At 35.0% G+C, this 20,352-nt stretch overlaps 2 protein-coding genes across 3 annotated transcripts in view; one reads left to right on the top strand and one right to left on the bottom strand.

The window, feature by feature from the left end:
• LOC130901748 (tRNA N6-adenosine threonylcarbamoyltransferase, mitochondrial) overlaps window positions 1–20,352 on the bottom strand; it is a 26,571-nt gene extending 6,219 nt beyond the window's left edge. The window contains exons 1-3 of the mRNA XM_057813320.1: window positions 20,113–20,352; window positions 19,616–19,749; window positions 374–630 (exon numbers count right to left, since the gene is read on the bottom strand). Of these exons, the coding sequence (XP_057669303.1) occupies window positions 374–630; window positions 19,616–19,749; window positions 20,113–20,309 (588 nt within the window). The 5' untranslated portion in view covers window positions 20,310–20,352. The remainder of the gene's footprint in view (window positions 1–373; window positions 631–19,615; window positions 19,750–20,112) is intronic.
• LOC130901747 (E3 ubiquitin-protein ligase TRIM37-like) lies at window positions 2,237–18,322 on the top strand. 2 transcript variants are annotated; one of them, XM_057813319.1, is made up of 11 exons: window positions 2,237–2,528; window positions 4,793–5,089; window positions 7,422–7,602; window positions 8,722–8,891; window positions 10,850–11,040; window positions 12,649–12,847; window positions 14,463–14,632; window positions 16,033–16,259; window positions 16,313–16,529; window positions 17,975–18,028; window positions 18,089–18,322. In XM_057813319.1, the coding sequence occupies exons 1-11, from the start codon at window positions 2,356–2,358 to the stop codon at window positions 18,154–18,156; spliced, it is 1,947 nt and encodes a 648-aa protein (XP_057669302.1). In that variant the 5' UTR covers window positions 2,237–2,355; the 3' UTR covers window positions 18,157–18,322. The 2 variants fall into 2 exon arrangements, with proteins under 2 accessions (XP_057669302.1, XP_057669301.1); XM_057813318.1 differs by having other exon boundaries at window positions 17,975–18,322.

The following is a 20,352-nucleotide window of genomic DNA, read 5'->3' as shown; positions in this document are numbered from 1 at the left end:
TAGTATAGTACAGTGAACACTTAATAAACCGCGAGATTTTAGTAATTATTTCATATTAAAGCTGTTTCCTAAAGGTGAAAGTCATTTTACGTGATTCCCAATCGCTGAATCTTCAGTTCGGAATAAAGATTCCGGTGTTGGATCGCGCTCTGATGTGATACAACAACATCGAAACCGGTAAGAGGATTACACCTCTCTCCTTCTAATTGCGAGCCAACAAAAATGTCGATATCGGCCAAGAAGTCAATCGACGTTGTTTGTATGATATGTAATTCAATATTCGTCGCGGTATTTGTAAGGAAAGTGGTTGTTTTCTCTTTCGGGGAATGGCGGAAGTTTCAAATCTTGACCCTAATCTTTGTAGAATATTTACCTTATCAAATGCTTCGCCAGGAGCGTCATCCATACTCTGTCCTAGTAGTAAAAATTTATCAGTCGATTGTGCAACGGCAATTAAACAATGTCCGCCGCTGATTAGTAATACTAAAAATGGAAATTGGATATTTTTATCATGCATTCTTGCTGTAAGGGCGTGCGCTTCCATGTGATGAATCGGCATAAAAGGTTTATTATGTAATCTGCATAAGTGTTTTCCGTACTTCATACCAATCGTAAGGGACAGAGGCATACCTAAAATTCAAACATACACGTACACAGATAAAGAAAGAAAAACCTCTGAATCAGAAGACATTCTCACTTAAACAGCAGTCTATGGCTTGTTGTACCTATCTGTAATATTTCTATGGTAATTTTACCTCCTATGATTGAATCGTGGCATTTTTTTGACGATTTTTTTTAACCGAATACCTAAATACTGTCAAAACAATGGCCCCAAACAAGATATTTTACAAAAAAATTAATTAAATACGAGGAAAGAACAGATCGAAAGATGCTTTGTTTTGTGGGGAACTTTTAGGTGGGATATGGTTTCTTTTAGGAATGGTCCTGAAATAGGAGCAATTTTCCTCTGCAGTGCTCAGGTTGCGGTGATTTTTTGGTGTAGCACTCGTAGAATTGAATTTATGAGTTTGAAAGAAGAATAAAGTACAATAAATGAAAATGGGTCGACGGAATGAGAACTTATGTATAACTATTTTATTCCCTGTTGAAAACTACGTGGAGAGGTTTTGTTGTTCCAGATGATTCTATCAAGACGGATTAATTGGCCATTTCTTTTTAGATTTTCTGTCTATTACTCGATTTATAACATTTTTTGACCACTCCTCGTATATACAATTAATTTTATAGATAAAAATATAAAAATGGAAAAAAACTAAAGATATTCATTATATACAGGACGATAGATATGACATTTCGTTTTTGGTTTTACGCATTTAAATAATGTACGAGGGTTGCTATTTATATTTTTGTCTTGGCAACACTGACAGTTCCTGACTGTCAATAACATTTCCGGTCTAAATTTTACGTTGTTTACTTAACATTAACCTCAACTATTTTGTCATTATGGTGTGAGTTGTTGTTTGTAGTCAATTGAAAATTGCGTTTTCCAGTTGGTCTGTTAAGACATATTCCCGAGCAATTTTCTTTTGAAATAAACAAGATTCGCATAAAAGTATTCTTCTACACTTGTAACTGAAAATGTAACGAAGTATTTTGCAGCATCGCCTTTTTTACTACTGTTTTCCTTTACATTCCTGCTTCTTGTAGGTTTTTTTCTGACATAAACTTAAGTAAGAAAGCGTCTTTTGATATCTTTATTTCATTGGAGTAAAAATTAGCATGAAATGCACGAATATCTCTTTGGGTCAATTTTTGGCACCCACATACTGAAAATCTAGAAGACTTTTAGCAGAATACCCGAGAATAAAAAATATATACATGAACTATACTGCGTTCCAAAAAACTATGACATATCTTTTGTTTCCCTTTTTCGATTTCTTAGGCTGGCTTGGCTTTTTTTGGTTAGGTTAGGTTAGGTTTTTTAGTTCTGCAAGTACCACATTAGTTAAACAATCGAATCTATTCACAAGAAAACCTTTAAATTCCTCATAAATTATTACAAAGATTCGTTAAGAAGGTTATAATCACGTGATGCCGAATTAAGCGTTGTTATTGGGTATTTGGATAAGACAAGTTTTGAATTGACTGACCATACTTCTTTTCAATTTTCTCAATTGTTTTGTTGAATTTGAATAATTTTCTTTTAAAATTGACATTCGACACCAAAACTCATTGGTTACTTATATTTTAAAATGTACAACATTTTACAGTCAAAGAACGTAATTGTCACGCAAGTAGGTACTATTTACATCCAGTACATGTCAAGTTAATGACAATAATAATTTTTTCTACAACTCCTTTTTTGTACTAATACCTTAAAAAAAACTCAAAATCATGGATTGTTTCAATACTAATTCCGAATCAACTTTAACCGAAGTCTTTAGATGTTTTATCTGCATGGAAAAACTTCGAGACGCTCATCTTTGTCCGCATTGCTCCAAACTATGTTGTTACGTTTGTATCAGAAGATGGTTGACGGAACAAAGATCCCAGTGCCCTCATTGCAGGTAAAATAATTAACATAACTCATAATAAAGTATAAATATATGTATATTTTAATATAATTTTTAAGTTCTATAATCTACAAAATGGCCGCAAATAAGCAAGGACAAAATGGGGCCAAACAGATTATTAAATAAACACAAAAGATGGACAGATTTAAGCACTTAATGAAAGCAATGAGTGAAGTCAAAATAAATTGAAGATTATAACCACAACATTTTTTCCAAATAATTGATTTTTAACTTGGGAAACTTGGAGGACGTAAACCGTAATGTTCGAACGACGGCATATATATGTTGGTACCAAATGTCCGATGATGTTCAATAGCGTCGTCCTGAATATAAATGTTTTGGACACAAATAACAAGTTTAATTACAAATGATAGGATTAGAGCTGTCGAATGAAGAATATCACTGTTGAACACTGTTTTTGTCACACGAACTTTGTGTTGTATCACTAACAATATACAGAGATCGGCATACGTTTGACAACGTTGTCGAAAAGATGAAAACGAAGCATGTTCGTTCTTCAGACAGTTGTGTCTGGGTCATGATAACACGTGCTCGAGTTAGTCGAGTAGACGCGTTTAAAAAAACACTGACTCACGACCATTCTTCATTTTATACTGGATGGAGCTTCGCCGTACTACGCGAGTGCGGGAGTACCTTAATATTAATTTTGAAGAGTGGATAGGCAGATGAGGATTCGTTGAGTGGCCCTTACGGTCATGTAACTGACACCCTATGATTTCTTCCTTTTGGACTTTCTCAAGGATCGCGTTATTTCAAGAGACCCACGTATCTTTTCCGGCTTCCGAACTCTAATTGAAGAAACTCTTCGCGGACAGCTTGAGATGCTTCGCCGGATCTGTCTTTCCGTTGAGATACGATCCAGAGGGGCGTCAAATTGAGCACTTACAGTTACCCTTTTGTAAAATTTCAATCCATTAATTGATTACTTAGATTATTTTGGATTTCCTTTGAGGAATCAAGATGAATCCTGGGTTTCACATAATGATGTATAACGTGCGTGAATTGCTATTAGGTTGGGTAAACAAGAACCCAGAGATATGCCATTTGCTATACCCATGATTTGAACCGAACCAAAGGATCATATCTAAGTGATTATTTTTGTTTGGCACAAACAAAAGGCAATACAACCAAGTCCAAACAAACTATCCAGTTTTCAAATTTGTCTTCGGTCAACAGACCTATCGTACAAAGCCTCCAAATCGATTAAGAAGTCAGGATTCTAGGTCGGAAGTTGTTGTAAATCAACACGATAAGTTAATTGAAGATGGTGACCCAAGTTTTAAGCCATCAACTTTAAAAAAATCTCATTTACTGATACAAACTGATTTAAACGATTTACACGTAATAAATCAGATTTTTTGCATCGATATGTGAAAATGGATGAAACATGGATCCATCACTCCGGAATCAAAACGATCATCATCTGAGTGGACTACAGCCGGTGAACCACGTTCGAAGCCTCCAAAGGCCCCAGTCAACTGTGAAGGTTACAGCTTCAGTATTTTTGGATCGGCATGGATTATTGTTCAACGACTATCAAAAGGGAGAGACAATCAATCGCGAATACTACATAGAGTTGATTAGAATGCAAAAATCAAGGGAAAACGGCCTCATATGACGAAAAAAAACCACTGTTTCACCAAAAGAATTCACCGATTCACAAGTCGATGGTAACGATGTTAAATTAAACTTCGAATTGCTTGCTCATCCACCGTATAGTCCAGATCTAGCACCCAGTCACCCAGTGACTATTGGCTATTCGCTGATCTCAAAAAAGCTCGCCGGTAAGAGATTCAGCTCTCCTTCTACAAGCACCACATCGAGAAGTTAGAGAAGCGTATTGATGAATAAAATCGATTTATTAAGTGATGTGTTACTTAGGGCATTATTTTTTGCTTTTTTATTATTTCAACATTCATTTGAAATCGAATTGGACACTGATATTCTTGATGTCGTTGAACAAACCATGGAATGGATCCATTTTCTGGTTAGATTAGGTTTACTTAGGTTAGGTTTTAACTGAGATTAAGTTGTTATACGATATCATAGTCAATAAATAGTAATTCATGAATCCAATTCGAAAAGCCGGACCGGAAGTACTTCTGACATCTGGAATATCGATTAATGGATTCTAGAACCACGAAAACGCCATTTTAACATATTTTTATTATAAATCTGAGCCGGGCATATCCAAAAGTATTTCCAAAGAAATTAAATTTGGTATTTTTTTTTTCTAGAGCGTCTCTGCATCTTCACGAACTCGTAAATTGTCGATGGGTAGAAGAGGTTACCCAACAACTTGACTGCTTGCAATCCGTTACTGGTATGTCGAAACCGACCGATATCGAAAGAGATAAATGTACTACGCATTTAGAAAAATTATCAGTTTATTGTTGGACGTGCCGTTGTTGTATATGTCATCAATGCGCCCTTTGGGGAGGTACTCATTCCGGTCACACCTTTAAACCTTTGAATGAGGTTTACGATCAACATGTTTCCCAAATAAAAGACGAAGTAGTACAACTCAGAAGAAGGTATGATGTACTCCTATCAATGACTCTGATTTTTCATTATAATAGTGAATAGTTACGGCCCATTATCAATCAAAAACTTCGGTCACGAAACTTATCCAAACAGTTTTCAAATTTATCTAAACTGGATGTAAACACATTTTTTGTTGTAACACCATTTAAGTGACGCAGATTCAACCTGGTACAGATTTGTATATTAAATGATTCGGTATAATAGTTAAATAGCAGGATAGCGGGCGGCTAAGGACTGATAAGCACATAGACCTTACGATAAGCTGTCATGCCCTATTACCAATTGCCCATAGTGTGGAGATAGCGTCTTAGATGACTGTGTCTGGATAAAAGTCCAGTCACCAGTCGAATTTCGCGCCTATTTACTTGGAGTTTTTGTTTGGTAAGACGGGCAAAAGAATCATCTAAGTGTGCCTTAGCTTGTCTCGTGCCAGGGGTCTCTATCGATTTACACAGAACCTACATTACAAGCAGATCGTTGAGAGACGTAACACCAACATTTTTGACTACATCAAGAATAGATTCTAGGCCCATAGGTGGATTTGCCGATCCCAATCTGGCGAGCGATTCTACTTCGTCATTGCCCTTGTTAGGCGAGTGACCGGACGCCCAAACGAGCTGGATCTTGCCGTTATCACTCATCATTATACTCCAGCACAAGTCTAGAGCACGCCGTTTCGGCCTTTATGGCTTGTATGGCAACTTTGCTCTGAACAGATTGAGATTACATTAAATCACAGCAAATACATTGAAGCATGTTCCCTAAACGAGATAAATTCGCTTATTTCGGAGTGTCCTCCGCAGAAGCCTACTCCTGCTAAGAAATTCATACGGGAGCCATATGTGTTACAAATGGCAACAATATTTTTTATAACGGGTTTAAAGTCATCAGTCCACTGCAGGTTTTCGCACGGCCATTTCGTCTACTATGCAGTTCTTTGAAGATATTCAGCTTGTATGCTGATGGTGTATGATTTAGTATAAAACCACTTACCAACCAGATAATTCGCACACTAGTTTATGCCCGGTAGTTATCACTAATTTTTTTTAAATCGTTTTAATGCTGTTTTTGACGTATCATACGAATAGGGATTTTCCACATCCATTGCCTCTGAGTCCCCTGTGGTCGGAGATCCATGGTAGCTCTATCGCTCGTTCCGGGCGATCCGTGTCATCTTGTCAGTTTTTTTTGTCTGTATCTGTAGATGCCCGACGCCCCGAAGATCCCCAGAGCATTTGTAAAGGTTAGTATAACCGCCAATGTTGCAGCTTCAGCATGAGTTCTCACAGTTTTAATAACACCACCATTATTTTTTTTTGTTGACAATCTTCTTTTCTCAGACTAGAGAATATAGACTCCCCATTATTTCTTTGATTATTTCTCTGGGTGCTCGATCAATAGGTCATAGGAAACTGAACAATTGGAGCACCTCTTACACGAGATAGAGCACCAATTATATACGTGCACTAAATCTGAGGTTTTCGCATGGTCATTTCGTTTACTATGCAGTTCTTTGAAGATATTCAGCCTGTATGCTGATGGTGTATGATTTAGTAAAAAACCCCTTATCAACCAGATAATGCGCACTCCAGTTTACGGCGGGTAGTTTTAATGCTGTTTTTGCCGTATCATACGAAACTTCGTTTACTTGGAATGTAGAATCTTCTCACGCGTATAAGGATTCATCCATTATGGGTAATAAACATTCTTTAAGATCCACACGAGTGTGTTTAGATAACGTATTACACGTGTCGAAGAATCAGTTGTTTACATTTTTTTCTTTTCCTTCATTAACGAGGTCTTAAGACACCTTCGAAAACGCCAAACAGGAAGATGGGACCTTGAAGTGACGTAAAAAGAAAGTTACGAAACTAATGCATAAAATAAGATTCAAAGAACGTCTGAGGTGAATTTGAAGCAATGAAGTGATAATTTGACGATACTTTGTAGTACGTCAAAGAAAATGTGAACGCGACTAATATAAATTTACTCTCTGATGACAAAGAAACTAAATTTTTTCATCCTTTTATGACCAAAGTTAGTTGTGGCTGATTTTTTTTGTAATTGACATTATTATCTATTATAATACAGCAATGGAATGTTTCTGAACACTATTTTTATAAATGAGAGAGTATTCGGTTTAGAGCAGCGCCGTGTTATATTCAGTTACACACATGGAAGTCAAAGTATTTAAAATGGCCGTACTAAGTTTTGCATAAGAAATTAGGTTTTATTACTCTCTCGTTACAAAAATAAACAGCGCAGTAAAAATAATGTAGAGATTTTCTTTCGTATTCTCAAAATGAAATAATTGCTTATAAGGTTGATGGAACTTATAAGTATAGTGCAAGAAGTAGAACGAAACGTTGATTCCGTTCGATCGGCGAAAGACGAGAGAGTTAGAGAAATTAGAAATGCCGTTGAATTGATGATATCCAGATTGGATTCGCAATTGAAAAGTAAATTGTTGACTTTGATGGGACAAAAGGATTCTCTTACACAGGTAAATTTCAAAATATTATCAATTTTTCCATCAGTACCATCGAGTACTAAGACTCCGAGTGGTTCTAAAATGTCGTTTCTGAGCTGTAAAGCGTTAAAATCACGCTCTTCATGCATAACAGTTTTTTTAGGTAATTCTCTTCACTAGATACACATTTTTGCAATATCTCCGGAAGCTTTCTGATGCGAGTATCGAAGAATCCCTAGGGCAACTCGGACAATACCTTGTCGACGGTGTTGAATTTTTGACCTCCGAGGATTTCTTTCAGTGGTAGTCGCTAGGTAATAATTACGAACTGAAGGGGGGATGTTTTAATACCTCCCACCGCAGTTCTGATACTGTATCGAGCGAGAGACCCGTTGTATAAGGGCGCGCGATTTCCTGAAGAAGAATCGCACTTCGTTTCACGTATATTTTCAGAAGGTTACAGTAGTATGCAGAATTATGAAACGTTGTGCGTGCAGAAATACAATTTACAGCAGTCCACAATAATAAATAATATGACCCGCCGCCCTTGTTGTCTTCGCTTTGACTGGCGCCTCTTCATTCTCCACTCTTTAGACGACACCTTTCAGTAGTGTAAAAGTGAATCCATGTTTCTTTTGTAGTGAAAATTTTGTAATAAAGAAGTTGTTCATGGATGATAAACTCTACAGTATCAATCCTAATGTCGAATTTAGTCAAGTTTTTCCACAACTTCAGGTATGATTCAATCTCGAATAGGGATTTTCCACATTCATTGCCTCTGAATCCCCTGTACCTTGAGATCCATGGTAGCTCTATCGCCCTTTCCTTCGACCCGTGTCATCTTGTCAGTTTTTTTTGTCTATATCTGTAGATGCCGGACGCCACGAAGATCCCCAGAGCATTTGTAAAGGTTAATATAACCGCCTAGGTTGCCCCTTCAGTATGAGTTCTAACAGTTTTAATAACACCACCATTATTTTTTTTTTGTTGACAATCTTCTTTTCTCAGACCAGATAATATAGACTCCTTATTACTTCTTTGTTATTTCTCTGGGTTCTCGATCAAGAGGTTTTTCTAAATTTATGAATGCTTGGTACACTTTGAAGTTTCTGTTCTTAGTTTTCTCTATCAATATTAACACACCTGTCATAGGAAACTGAACAATTGGAACACCTCTTACACGAGATAGAGCACCAATTACATACGTGTACTAAATCAGAGCTCATATCCAAGAAGGGGGAATTGTCTAGAATGATTAATACTATAAGAAAAAAGCCGATGACAAGTTTTGTAACAGCTGCGGTTCCGGCGGATTTCCATAGGTAATTTATTTAGAATTATGATTATTTTAATAGTGTATCTTACGGAGGTGACATTTTATGACTACTTATTCACAATTTTTTGTTGTTGCAATCTCGTCTAGTTTACCTGAAAGTTATGGCATTTGGCAATTAATAAACCACATAAAATTATCCATCAAAATGATAATTGTTGCCTTATAACAAAATCAACGATTATGTCATATTTCTAAATTGGTTCAACCTGTATACACTGTGAAAAATTTCTATGGAACAGCCGGAATATTGGTGGAGAGCTGGAGTTTACCATTACAAATAGAGTTTGATAAATCCCCATCGATCCTATGTGTTACAAAAGTTATTAAGGATTAAAGGTTAAAATTTAAGGATTTTTGGATTTTTCTCCAGTCCATGAAATTTGCAAAAAAACTGGATTCAAAGCGACGAATGTACCTGAACCTGAGAGCCTACAAGAGAAGCTGGAGATCTGTGCAACGGTTCCAGAATGGGATAGAATATTTACCACATGTAGGAATGACTTAAATGAGCAGCAGGCGACTTTTCAGGATTTCGTTTCTATGGATGATCATGTACTCATTTCAGAGCAGCTCAATGATGATGACATAGTTGCTATGTATTCTTCTTTGGACACAGAAGAAGAAGAAGACTGTGAAGAGACTCCAGTAAAAATTTCAAAGCGTGAGGCAATGGAAGCTTTAGAAACTTTACACAAGTATTTCGAAATGTCAAATATTGATAATTCTAATATTTTTGATCAAATTTATTCTATCGAGAAACAGGTTTCAACAACTAGCAACCAATTACAAACATAACCGATCACTTTAAGTCATAAACTTTACCGTATTGTTTTTTTTTGACGCAATACATTATGTATATACATTCTTACCTACAATAAATTCATAACATCAAAAATATGCATTGCCACCTCCAAAAATGCTTAATTGGAAAACTGGATTATTGGAAACCCATACATATGGGCCCTGGTCCCTGGAGATCCTAATTAACCAGGTTTCATTGTACATATCGAGCACTTAAGACAAGTATAAATACCAGGGAGAAAGAGAGAGAGATTCATTGGATAAAATTTAGTATGATAAGGAGAAGGGTTTGTTGGAGTGGGCCCTGATATAGGAATTACTCCTCTGCAAGGCTGGGGTTGTGTCGGTTGCGAGGGGTTGTGTTTGCCTAACTTTTGGCTAGAAGAAAACGAAAAGGGAGCTTGCAAGCAAAAACGGATTGTCTCGAATTGAAGAAAGGGATTGGAAATTGATAGATAATACTCTGGAACTCATCAACACTATTTTTTGCAATTGCAGAGAAGGTTGTGGTGCCAAATGTGGCGGTAAAAAGACGTAAAAAGATGTGTTCATAGAGGAAGATTCCTGCGATTTTAATGAAAAGACCAACGAAAGAAGAAGAAGAAGAAGACATGACTGTTGAAGTAGACTTTCAAGATTATAAATCTGATTAAAATATCTAAGAGAAATCATAACAATAGTTAACCCAATATCAATAATAAGGTATTGTTACTCTTAGAATCGCGATATTTCAGGAATGGTAAATCTTAGGATCTATAACTTTGGTCTTAGGTTTTTTTATGATAAAACTTACTGTTTTCGAGAAAAATCCAAAAAAAAAACCTTAATTTTGAGCTTTTACCCTGAATAACTTTTGTAGTACACACAGGATTGATGGGGATTTTTCAAACATTATTTGTAATGGTAAATCCCAGCTCTCCACCAATATTTTGCATTATGGGAACTTTTGTTATTTTAAATGTCTATATTGAACGGACTATATCGAGTAAAATTTCATTGAAATTTATCGTGTTCCATTAAGAAAAACAGTCAAATACAATTGAAACATTTTAAATAATGCAAGTTGCTCGGAAAACCTCTATATACCAATTTTCCAAAAAATATGATCAATAATTTTCCCTAAAAATGAAACACTTATTTTAGTGAAATAGTACCTCCGTACGATTCAAGTACTTATGTGATGTATCCTTTTTCTCAACTCCAAAGAAAATCAGATCCTGTTTACTCCAATCCTTTGTACTGTAACGGACTCTGTTGGAGACTTAAAGTGTATCCGGAAGGCAACGGAGTTGTACGAACAAATTATTTATCCGTTTTTCTTGAATTGACTGCAGGTAAAATTCAATTTTCAAAATCACACACATGCACCTTTCCACAATCCATCTAATAATCCTTTACTTTATTTTCTCCTAATTGCTTTTGTGTTCAAATTAAAAGTTAGCTGGTGTACAGGGTCCTTCACGACGAGCTGAATCGATATGTATATGGGAAAGTACTGCGACTAGTGTCCTGAAAATTTGCTTGCATGGGTTTTCCGAAATGCTAAATGCTAAAATTCCAGTTTTCTGAAACTTCCAGGATCCAAACTTCGTTGTTTTAAACGGAATTCTATGGTTTTTGTAAATTTTTGGAATCTACACAAAATTTCAATATAACTTTATAAATTCCACCATTTTTTTAAATTATTTCACATTTTCGAAATTTTTGTACACATGCAGCCCTCCACTAAAAAAATTATATTTCTAAGTTTAAGTGAGTCAGGTCCAATATTTTTGAGATTTTTGGGACAAATAACACCTACAGCTTTCAAAATCTTTGAAAACCTTGACAAAAATTTATATAGGGTGTTCAAAAACTTCGAAAAATTAATTTTTTTCAAATGTTTTTCTTTACCGTTGGATTCTACGCTTTGAATTTTGTAGAAACTTGAAAAAACTGAAACGGATTTTTAAGAAGAATCCAAAAATGTTTGGAAGTTGGGGGCAACCATTTCGAACATTTACTTTAGTTCAATTTTTGTTCTTCTCCTCTTAGTGTAGTGTTTCAAATATTTTTTAATTGACTAAAGTATTTTAATAATAAATAATAAAAAAAACATTAAAGTCCCTTTAATTTAAAGAGTAGAATCCAATGATAAAGAAAAAAATGGGGGTTGCCACTTGAAAAAATTAATTTTTCGAAGTTTTTAGATGGCGAAATTCGGCACCTTTTTCTGAACACCCTGTATAAATTTTTGTCAAGGTCTTCACAGATTTTGAAAGGTGTAAGTGTTATTTGTCCAAATTCCAAAAATATTAGATTTGACTCTCTTAAACTTAGAAATATAATTTTTTTAGTGGAGGGCTGCATGTGTCCAAAAATTTCGAAAATGTTAAATAATTAAAAAAAAAAATTTCTAACCGTTTTTTATCGACGTTTACAGTCTCGGCAATCATCCGGATGCTTATTCGACGATCTGCACGCACAATTTGGTTGATTTTGGTCACTATTTCCGGAGTTGAAACAATCACAGGGCGACCTGGGCGCTGGTCATCTTCAGTGTTCTTTCGGCCCTCACTAAAGCGATTACATCACTCAAAAACAAGCGCACGATATAGAGAATTGTCCCCATAGGCCTCTTGCAACAATTTATAGCACTCAGTCTGCGTTTTTTTTTCAATTTCACGAGAAATTTGAGATTGATACGTTGCTCATGGTTTTCGGCACGAGAAAAAGAGACGTTCGTTACAAACCGCTATTACACAAATACTATAATAGTGACGGAAACGTGTTTTGGGACGTGCATAGACAAGATACGTAGATACCCAACACACTACTCCTTTTTTATCCCACCCGTCTAAGGCGCCCGCTAAGCGCGCAGTCTCGTTATTCAATAGCCAGACCTCGTATAACGAAATAAAAAAAGATTCTGTACACAAATGCGAATCAACACGTTATTGCAGGCTATCCCGAAACGTCCAAATATGAATACAGAGTTGAGATGATACATCAAGTGAGTAGAGACCCTTCCAAAAATATCGTGAGGGAGTTTGCGTCTGATTTTGAAGTAGGAGAGTGTTGGGGTTACAATAGATTCTTTAGATTAGATCTATTGGCAAGCGAGGGGTATTTAAATTTGATCAACGACACCTTGGTACTCAAGTAAGTTGTTATAAAGTTCATATAATTGATTAAACTCAATCTCTTTTATAAAATGATTTTTAAAATAAGTTTCTTTTATGAAAATTGAATTTAAAAAGTGTTAAAGCTTTTTTGATAAAATTTTCCTGTAACGAGATTCATAATTAATAGCGGCAAAAATTTTGGAACCTCCCTCGTAAAACATTGAATAAGAATAGTTTATGTAAACATACGTTTATCAAAAATCGTTGATTTGGATAGAACTAATTGTAAATCTCTAATTTTGAACATAGAGATGGGATTCTAGCAACTTTTCGGATCTTTTGGAGGAAAGGCGACTGGAGATCTGATAGAAATTGAAGCAATTTTGAAGGAAGAAGGCTATAAAAAAATATTAAAGATAAATGTGGTCAGCGCATGAAGGAATTTACTGAAAGTAATGGTTTGGCTATCAACCTCGCCCGACCTTAACCCGCTTAAGTTTCCTCCGTCAGCCATGACAACGATCCCCAAGATTATTCGAAGCTGCGCAAAAAGTATTTGAAATAATCGAAAAGAAAGAATATACTGAAAGTAATGATTCAGCCGTCATAGTCGCCCGACTTCAACCCGATCGAGTTGTTGGGGGACAAATTGGACAGGGAAATCAGAAAGCAGGGTTTTAGTTTCTCTTCCCACCACCATCCTGAAGAATAAATGGGACCAAATAGACGACGATTATTTGTCGAAATTGCTACAGAGAATGCCAGATTTGTGCATCGTCATATTAAAAGAAAAAAGGGGTTACATCGACGTCTTTTTTTGTCAGTTTCTTCACAGCTTTAACACGCTCAAATTGTGTTCTTTTTGATGCAGATTTGACCTTAGGAAAGAGGTATAAGTCGCACGATGCAATATTCAATATTCAATCTCTTGTTGTTCAAATACGAGGATTTTGGGCAACGTTTTTGCACACTTTTCGCCGCACACATTATTTATAGATTCGTCTTACGAATACTTAGCCGACGGTCAGATTGAACAATATTAGCGTTTTTGTCGATATCTTGACGTGGAAGGGCGACCCGAACGTTAATTATCTTAAACATCTTGTCCGTCATCTTGAAAACCACTTAAAAATACCTAGATGCCACAAATATTCATTGCCATCCAGTCGTTTCAATAAATTATAAGTTTAAGTTACAATTTTTCCAAATTTCATGTGTCATAACATAACAAAACGAAGGCCACGGCTTTACTGGTTTGTCTACAAACACGGTAGACATCGCATTCGAAAAAGTAGACGTCAGGCTAAATAGCTGATAGATAGAATAGATAATCTTTGGTGCATGCGTACTTTTCCTGTAGCAGCGCTAGTCCGTTACATAAAAGTGACACCTCGTAATTGAAATTTCATTTGAGTTTGAAAATAAATATTTTTCCAAACTATTAATAACAAAATCTAAATCAGCATTTCTTTATATAGAAATAATAATTGAAGAATTGACTATCGTTGCAAAAAATCTTGTCTGTTAGCTTTTAGCAAGGAATTTGTTAAAATTTTGGTTTTCAATTTCAAAACAAACATTTTAATTTTTATTACCTGAGAAACGCTTGGTCGATTACGGTTTTTTGACGAAGAAACTAATTTCATTCAAAGGTTTCAAGTGAGAGCTCCAACATTCTATCAAAAATGCAGGGACCAACAGTGGTACATAAATCAATTAAAAGCTGCACAATGCCAACATGCTACCAAAGGAAACGAAGTTAAAGATCGAGTAGTTAAAACAAATACCGATAAATTAGTACCAATCGTTAAAAACGTGTCAGGTAAAGTACTAAAAAAATTATTTCAGCATAATAGTTTGATGTTTCCGTTCGGCATAAGTTAGACAAAATGAATTTATTAAAAGAAATTACAAAAAGGGTTACTGTAAGTGTTCAAATTGATCGATGCTTTTACGGCAACGTTTATCAACGGAGAGGCAGATCAGGCTAAGCAAATCAAACGAAGACTTTCAAAATTCTTCTTCAATTGCAGTTCGGAGGTCAGAAAGAGTGCGTGATCCTCTTGAAAAAACGCGAGCCTTGAGAAGGCCCCACAGGAAAATAACAAAGTCTGTCTATCCATTCTCCAAAATGAACATCAAGATACTTCATCCTGAAATAACGGCTGTTTGCGAGTGTTGGATCGTTGTCTATTTGCACACGTAAATTTTTAAGCATTTCCAGATAACTATGGCCCACCACGTGATCCTCAAAAAAGTACGGACTCACGAGACCTCCACACACACACACACACACACACACCCCAGACAGGTTTAATTCTTCTTTAGTGAAGACTTGAGGGTTTTGTCATTCCGGAACAAGGATTTATAACGATTGATCGTTCAGCTTAAAGGTTGCTTTATCCGACCACAAAATGGAATTGCAGATCATCCTGACTGCATCCAAGGTACCACTCACAAAATTCCAATCTGCGGTATCATCCTCGTGAAGCGCGTGGAGGAGACCCGAGCGGTAAAATTGATAGTCGTAAAGAACGACCGGAGATTTGGAGTTTTCTCGATTCTCGCTGCACTACAAATTGGTTGATACCAACAAGTTGTTCAAATTGTTTTGTATCTGACCATAAAATTTATTTTTTTAATGATAGTAACAGTCACATTCAGAGAGACAATATATTCGTTGTTTTATATTGTATTCAATAGAAAGTAGGATATATTGAAATCATACGAGTAAATTTAAAATAATTTGATTCACACGAAACTAATTTGCCCCATATTTGATTCTATCTGACTCGAGGGCCATACAATTTTCCTAGTTTAAGCTATTTACATTGCCAAGGTTAAATAGGAAGGATGGTCGCTGCTTAACTAACGCCAGCGTCACTTTTACCATATTTCCGTAGATACCGGTCGTCCAGAACGCGGGGCGTCGGCAACAGAGCCCGTTTTTAAGAATTTCTGGTACGTCTTTCACACTGCGGAACGATTTGGTAGCGGCGAGTTGGGAAATTTTTGTTGAAATTCGATAAACATACTTTCAAACGAAACAAAAAAACTTTTTCTTGAAGCTTGAACTTGTTCGGTTATTCATTTTGAAAACGCGTCTACTAGACGCTCACGTGTTATCGTGACACAGACACAACTGTCTGAAGCACGAACATGCTTCGTTTTAATCTTTTTCGACAGCGTTGTCGGACTTATGCCGTTTTCTGTATTTAATAGCAACTGCAGGTGATAACTGCAATTTTCCACCATCAACTTCGAAGGCAGACGCTCCCGAGAAATCCGTATCAACTGATAATCCGCATTTAGCAGCCGGTGATGTGAATAATAAGAATACTTCAGGAGATAATACTAATGCGATAGAACCTTGTGCTTGTAATAACAAAAACGTATCCAGTAATAATTCAATATGTAGTTCTACATCGGAATCTTCGATACAAACTCAGGTATGAGCATGAACGACGGTTCTGTTTATTTTTATAACAGGTAAATGTTTAAGGTAAGCGGTCAAAAATCCGCAGGAAATTCATCGATACAAAGTAACGAAGATTGTCAACAACTGATTGGTGTGGAAGCATCGATAAGTTCTCCAAATTTGTTAAATTCGGCGGTATCGTTGATACTTTCGAGCAGCAGCAGCAGCGAAAGTGACATGAGCGAAACTGAGCACCTTATAGAAGAATTTGATGCCAGAGTAAACAACAGCGAATATATGGGTATGTCAAAAAAAGATTAATTTAAGGGACTAGTACCGGTTATAAGGGTAAATAATTTCTGGACCGTAGGGAATGTGATAAACTTTCCCTCGGGCCCAGAGCGGGCCTATGGACGCATACAAAAAAAAAACATAATTTCTTAGCACTTTTTATCTCAAATAAATTTTTCCTTGGATCTACACATCGTATGGAGTGTAAAAACACAAAAAAATTTTTGGGCCCAGGGGAAAGTTTATCAATTTTGGTTGGGACTCAACGTGTTAAAGAGCAGCTGTCGATCGCTCCAAACTGCTGGTAGAGCACTCGAACTACGAGTATTATAATTTTCTTACTATTTCGAATTTCGCTATGAAATTTTAGATGTTTTTTGAAAGTACAAAGATTCAAAAATGTGAAAAGAAATCAATTTTTTAAAAATTATAACCAGTACTAGTCCCTTGAATATTTTTTTCATTAAATCCTTATGTCAATGCTTCTAAATGTTCTCGATTTTAGGTCTCTTCTGTTTTAAAATTAGTTTTTCTAATAATTTAATAATTTATCAAAATATATTTCAATAAAAGCTTAAAGAAAAGTCGAAACGTCAATTTTTTATCAATCTTTCACAAATTATTGAAAAAAACTAATTTTAAAACAGAAGAGACCTAAAATCAAGAACACTTAGAAGCATTAATATATCAAACGGTCCAAGAAATAAGAAACTAAATAAATACTTATGTCTATCTACTCTTACAAGTGTGAGAATTGAGGTTGAGTTTCTTTTTTTCGTAGAGTCCTTGCAAATCTCTTTCGGTGTTTCGTTCATGTAGTACCTCGTGTTCTCAATCCCTTGCATTGTCCTGCAGTTTTGTATTTAATATTTGTTTGTAGGTTTCATTTTTGGCGTGGTTGTATTTCGGTGCACAATTTTGGCATTTTATGTAACAATTTCGACAAATAATCGTCATCTATTTAATTCAATTCCTTTTTCAGGATATTCCAAAGATGTGAAGTGAAGTTTAAATACTTTCTTCACAGCTTCGAGGAATGCTGGGGATCGTTGACATGCTAGAAAATAAATTTTCTACCAACAGAACCTACAACATTTTTTTAAAACCTTCTTCCTTTAAAGTCCCTTAAATTTTTGAACGTACCACATTCTTCTTCAATATTTTTTATAACCTTCTTCCTTTAAAGTCCCTTAAATTTTTTCCAGGTCTTCTGGCTGGTATTATGGCCAGTGGAGGAAACACTAAACATTGATAGGGTGATTTCAAATAAATCCTTTTCCATTGATTCCTTTTCGTTTGATATTTTTCCTTTACCAAAATAATAACAATAACAACATATACCACTCATTATGAAGCTTAAGACTAATAGCTTTGAGATGTTAAAATCAAAAATGGAAGTTACAGATTTTTTTGCTAGAAACTTTTGACCTATTTCAAATGAAAATGTTTTTGTAGCAGCTGACGATGAAAATGAAAATGACGTTGAAGGAATGTCTGGAGGAGATTGTGGTAATGTTTCTTGTGATTCCTATGAGTGCCAAAATCCAGAATCGGGTAATTCTGTTGCAGAAAAAGATGCAGAAGTTACACCTACGCTAGAAACTTCACAACAACCACATACTTCAGTTTCTTCATAATATTTTACAACATATTTTACTTACTTATACTTGTTTAATATTTTATACTGAAAAATACCTTATTATAACCAGAAACTGACTGTATATGTTACAAAATTGTTAATCTTTAGAAACAGTGTCAAATATGAATAAATTGTAACAAAAACAATAAAGAATTCTACTACAACAATAATTATGAAGTTATTTAATCTTTTAAAACCTCTTTATATTTATTTTTTTGATTTTTGGGTTTTGGTATAAACTTTGTTTATTATGAAATCGAAGTTTTGTTTTTTTTGTCATGACTTCCAACTCCAGGACAAATTATAGTTCTAATATATCAACATTGTACCTGTCAGCATTAATATTCTCTCTTTCTATGATCACTATTTCAGTATGGTCCTCCTGTATTGATGTTATTCCATATCATTACTGAAACGAGTTGTTGAACGTATCAACTTAGGCAAGAGCAAACTACCAAAGGACCCTTATCAGGGCACTGTTGCCTCAATCGACACCTGAAATGTTAGATTTAGCAGAGAATGCAACAAGCAGATTCTGTTGGGTAAAGGACAAAAACTCCATCTACATTTTCTTGAAGTGTAAGACACTATGGAACTCCAAAACATTACATCTAGGAGAGTATGAAATAGAAGACAAAACACATTCTGAACTTTTTAAATACTTAGCTGTAAATACTGAGGTTCCCTAGTACCACAGCGGGAAAAGAAGACACAACAGATCCTTTGTGTCACAGTGTACATATATACTACTAATGATCTGCCTACTCTAGTTTACAGGATTCTGAAAATCTCTTGTGTATACTGGAAGACATAGATACTTAACAAATAGGAAAAATATGAAATCATCTCATTTGACCACTGGTGGTCTTCACAGTCCAAATGATCTCTAACTAACTGTACTCTTGCTGGGGTTCATATTCAGTTATGGGCAATCAGGGCTTTGATTCAAGCTCTAAAAAATTTCTTCATAGTATCATTGCTTACTCACAAAATTTATTCCACTGGATATTTTTTTATTTCTTCTTATCAATTGGTTGCTTCTTTACACATTAGAAAACAGCAATTCTGCCACTGCTACTTGTGAAAACCTTCTCTAGCAATAGTTGCAGCACTTTTTGAGGTAAGGTGAACGTGAGGTTCATTATAAAATTTCAATCAAGTTACTGAGTTGGCTATACTTATACACAATGACAACATTTCAATAAGTTTATGTCAATCTTAAAAATGTGGCTTCAATGAATGTGAAAATAATAGGCAGCAACAAAATTCAGTCATCAAAAAATCCTTAAAGTTCTTTTATCAAAAGTTTTAACCAAATAACAAATTATGCTTTAAATTTGCTGGTTGTTTATATATATTGTAGTGTAATAAAAAATTGGATTAATCATTGTGTTTTAAATTAGTTTAGTTGTTATCAGGAATACAAACTATAAATTAATCAAATAATAATAACTTACCAGGCTTTACAGTTGTGGCTATGGCATTTACATCTTCAATTGATACATTAGCAGCTTTAATTGCTTCATTGACTACATTTTCTATATTATTTCTATGCAAATCTTGTGCAATAGGAGGAATTATTCCTCCATTACTAAAAATAATGAAATTTTCTAATCCAAAGACGAATATACAATTATTATAGTGAAAAATGAGGGAAAAACTAAGAAAACACCAATTACACATGCACTAAATTGATTCACAAATAGAAATTACTATATTGAAAAAATCAACTTCTCATTTCACATATATATAGCATTAATAATCTAAGTATGAAGTTAACTTTCACGATATTCTAATACCCTATTTGAATTATTTTGTTTTAAGCTTCATATTAACGTGCATAACTTTTAAGGAAACTACATAACACGATGGTCTAAAAGTTTAATAACAAAATCAAGAAAGATGAAAGTAGCAGTTTTAGAAAAGAAATTAATTCAATTTGATTAAAACGTACTTTAAATGAATTAAATGTTGAGAGTTGAGTGCTTCTCCTAGAATATTACCGTCTGTGTCAACAATTGCGCAACCGGTATCATCACAGGATGTTTCTATTCCAAGAATAATACCCTTCTCATAACTACATAAGCGATTATTACTTTTTAATATAGTTTTGGATAGCAATAATATATTTCTTCCTTTATTTAAAAACATTCTTTACTATTGAAATTTGAGGTTAGATAATCATAATAGATTT

This window comes from Diorhabda carinulata, chromosome X, assembly GCF_026250575.1.
Source record: "Diorhabda carinulata isolate Delta chromosome X, icDioCari1.1, whole genome shotgun sequence".
Lineage (NCBI taxonomy): Eukaryota > Metazoa > Arthropoda > Insecta > Coleoptera > Chrysomelidae > Diorhabda > Diorhabda carinulata.
The sequence above is the reverse complement of the archived record's forward strand: the minus strand, read 5'-3'. Positions and strand labels throughout refer to the sequence as shown.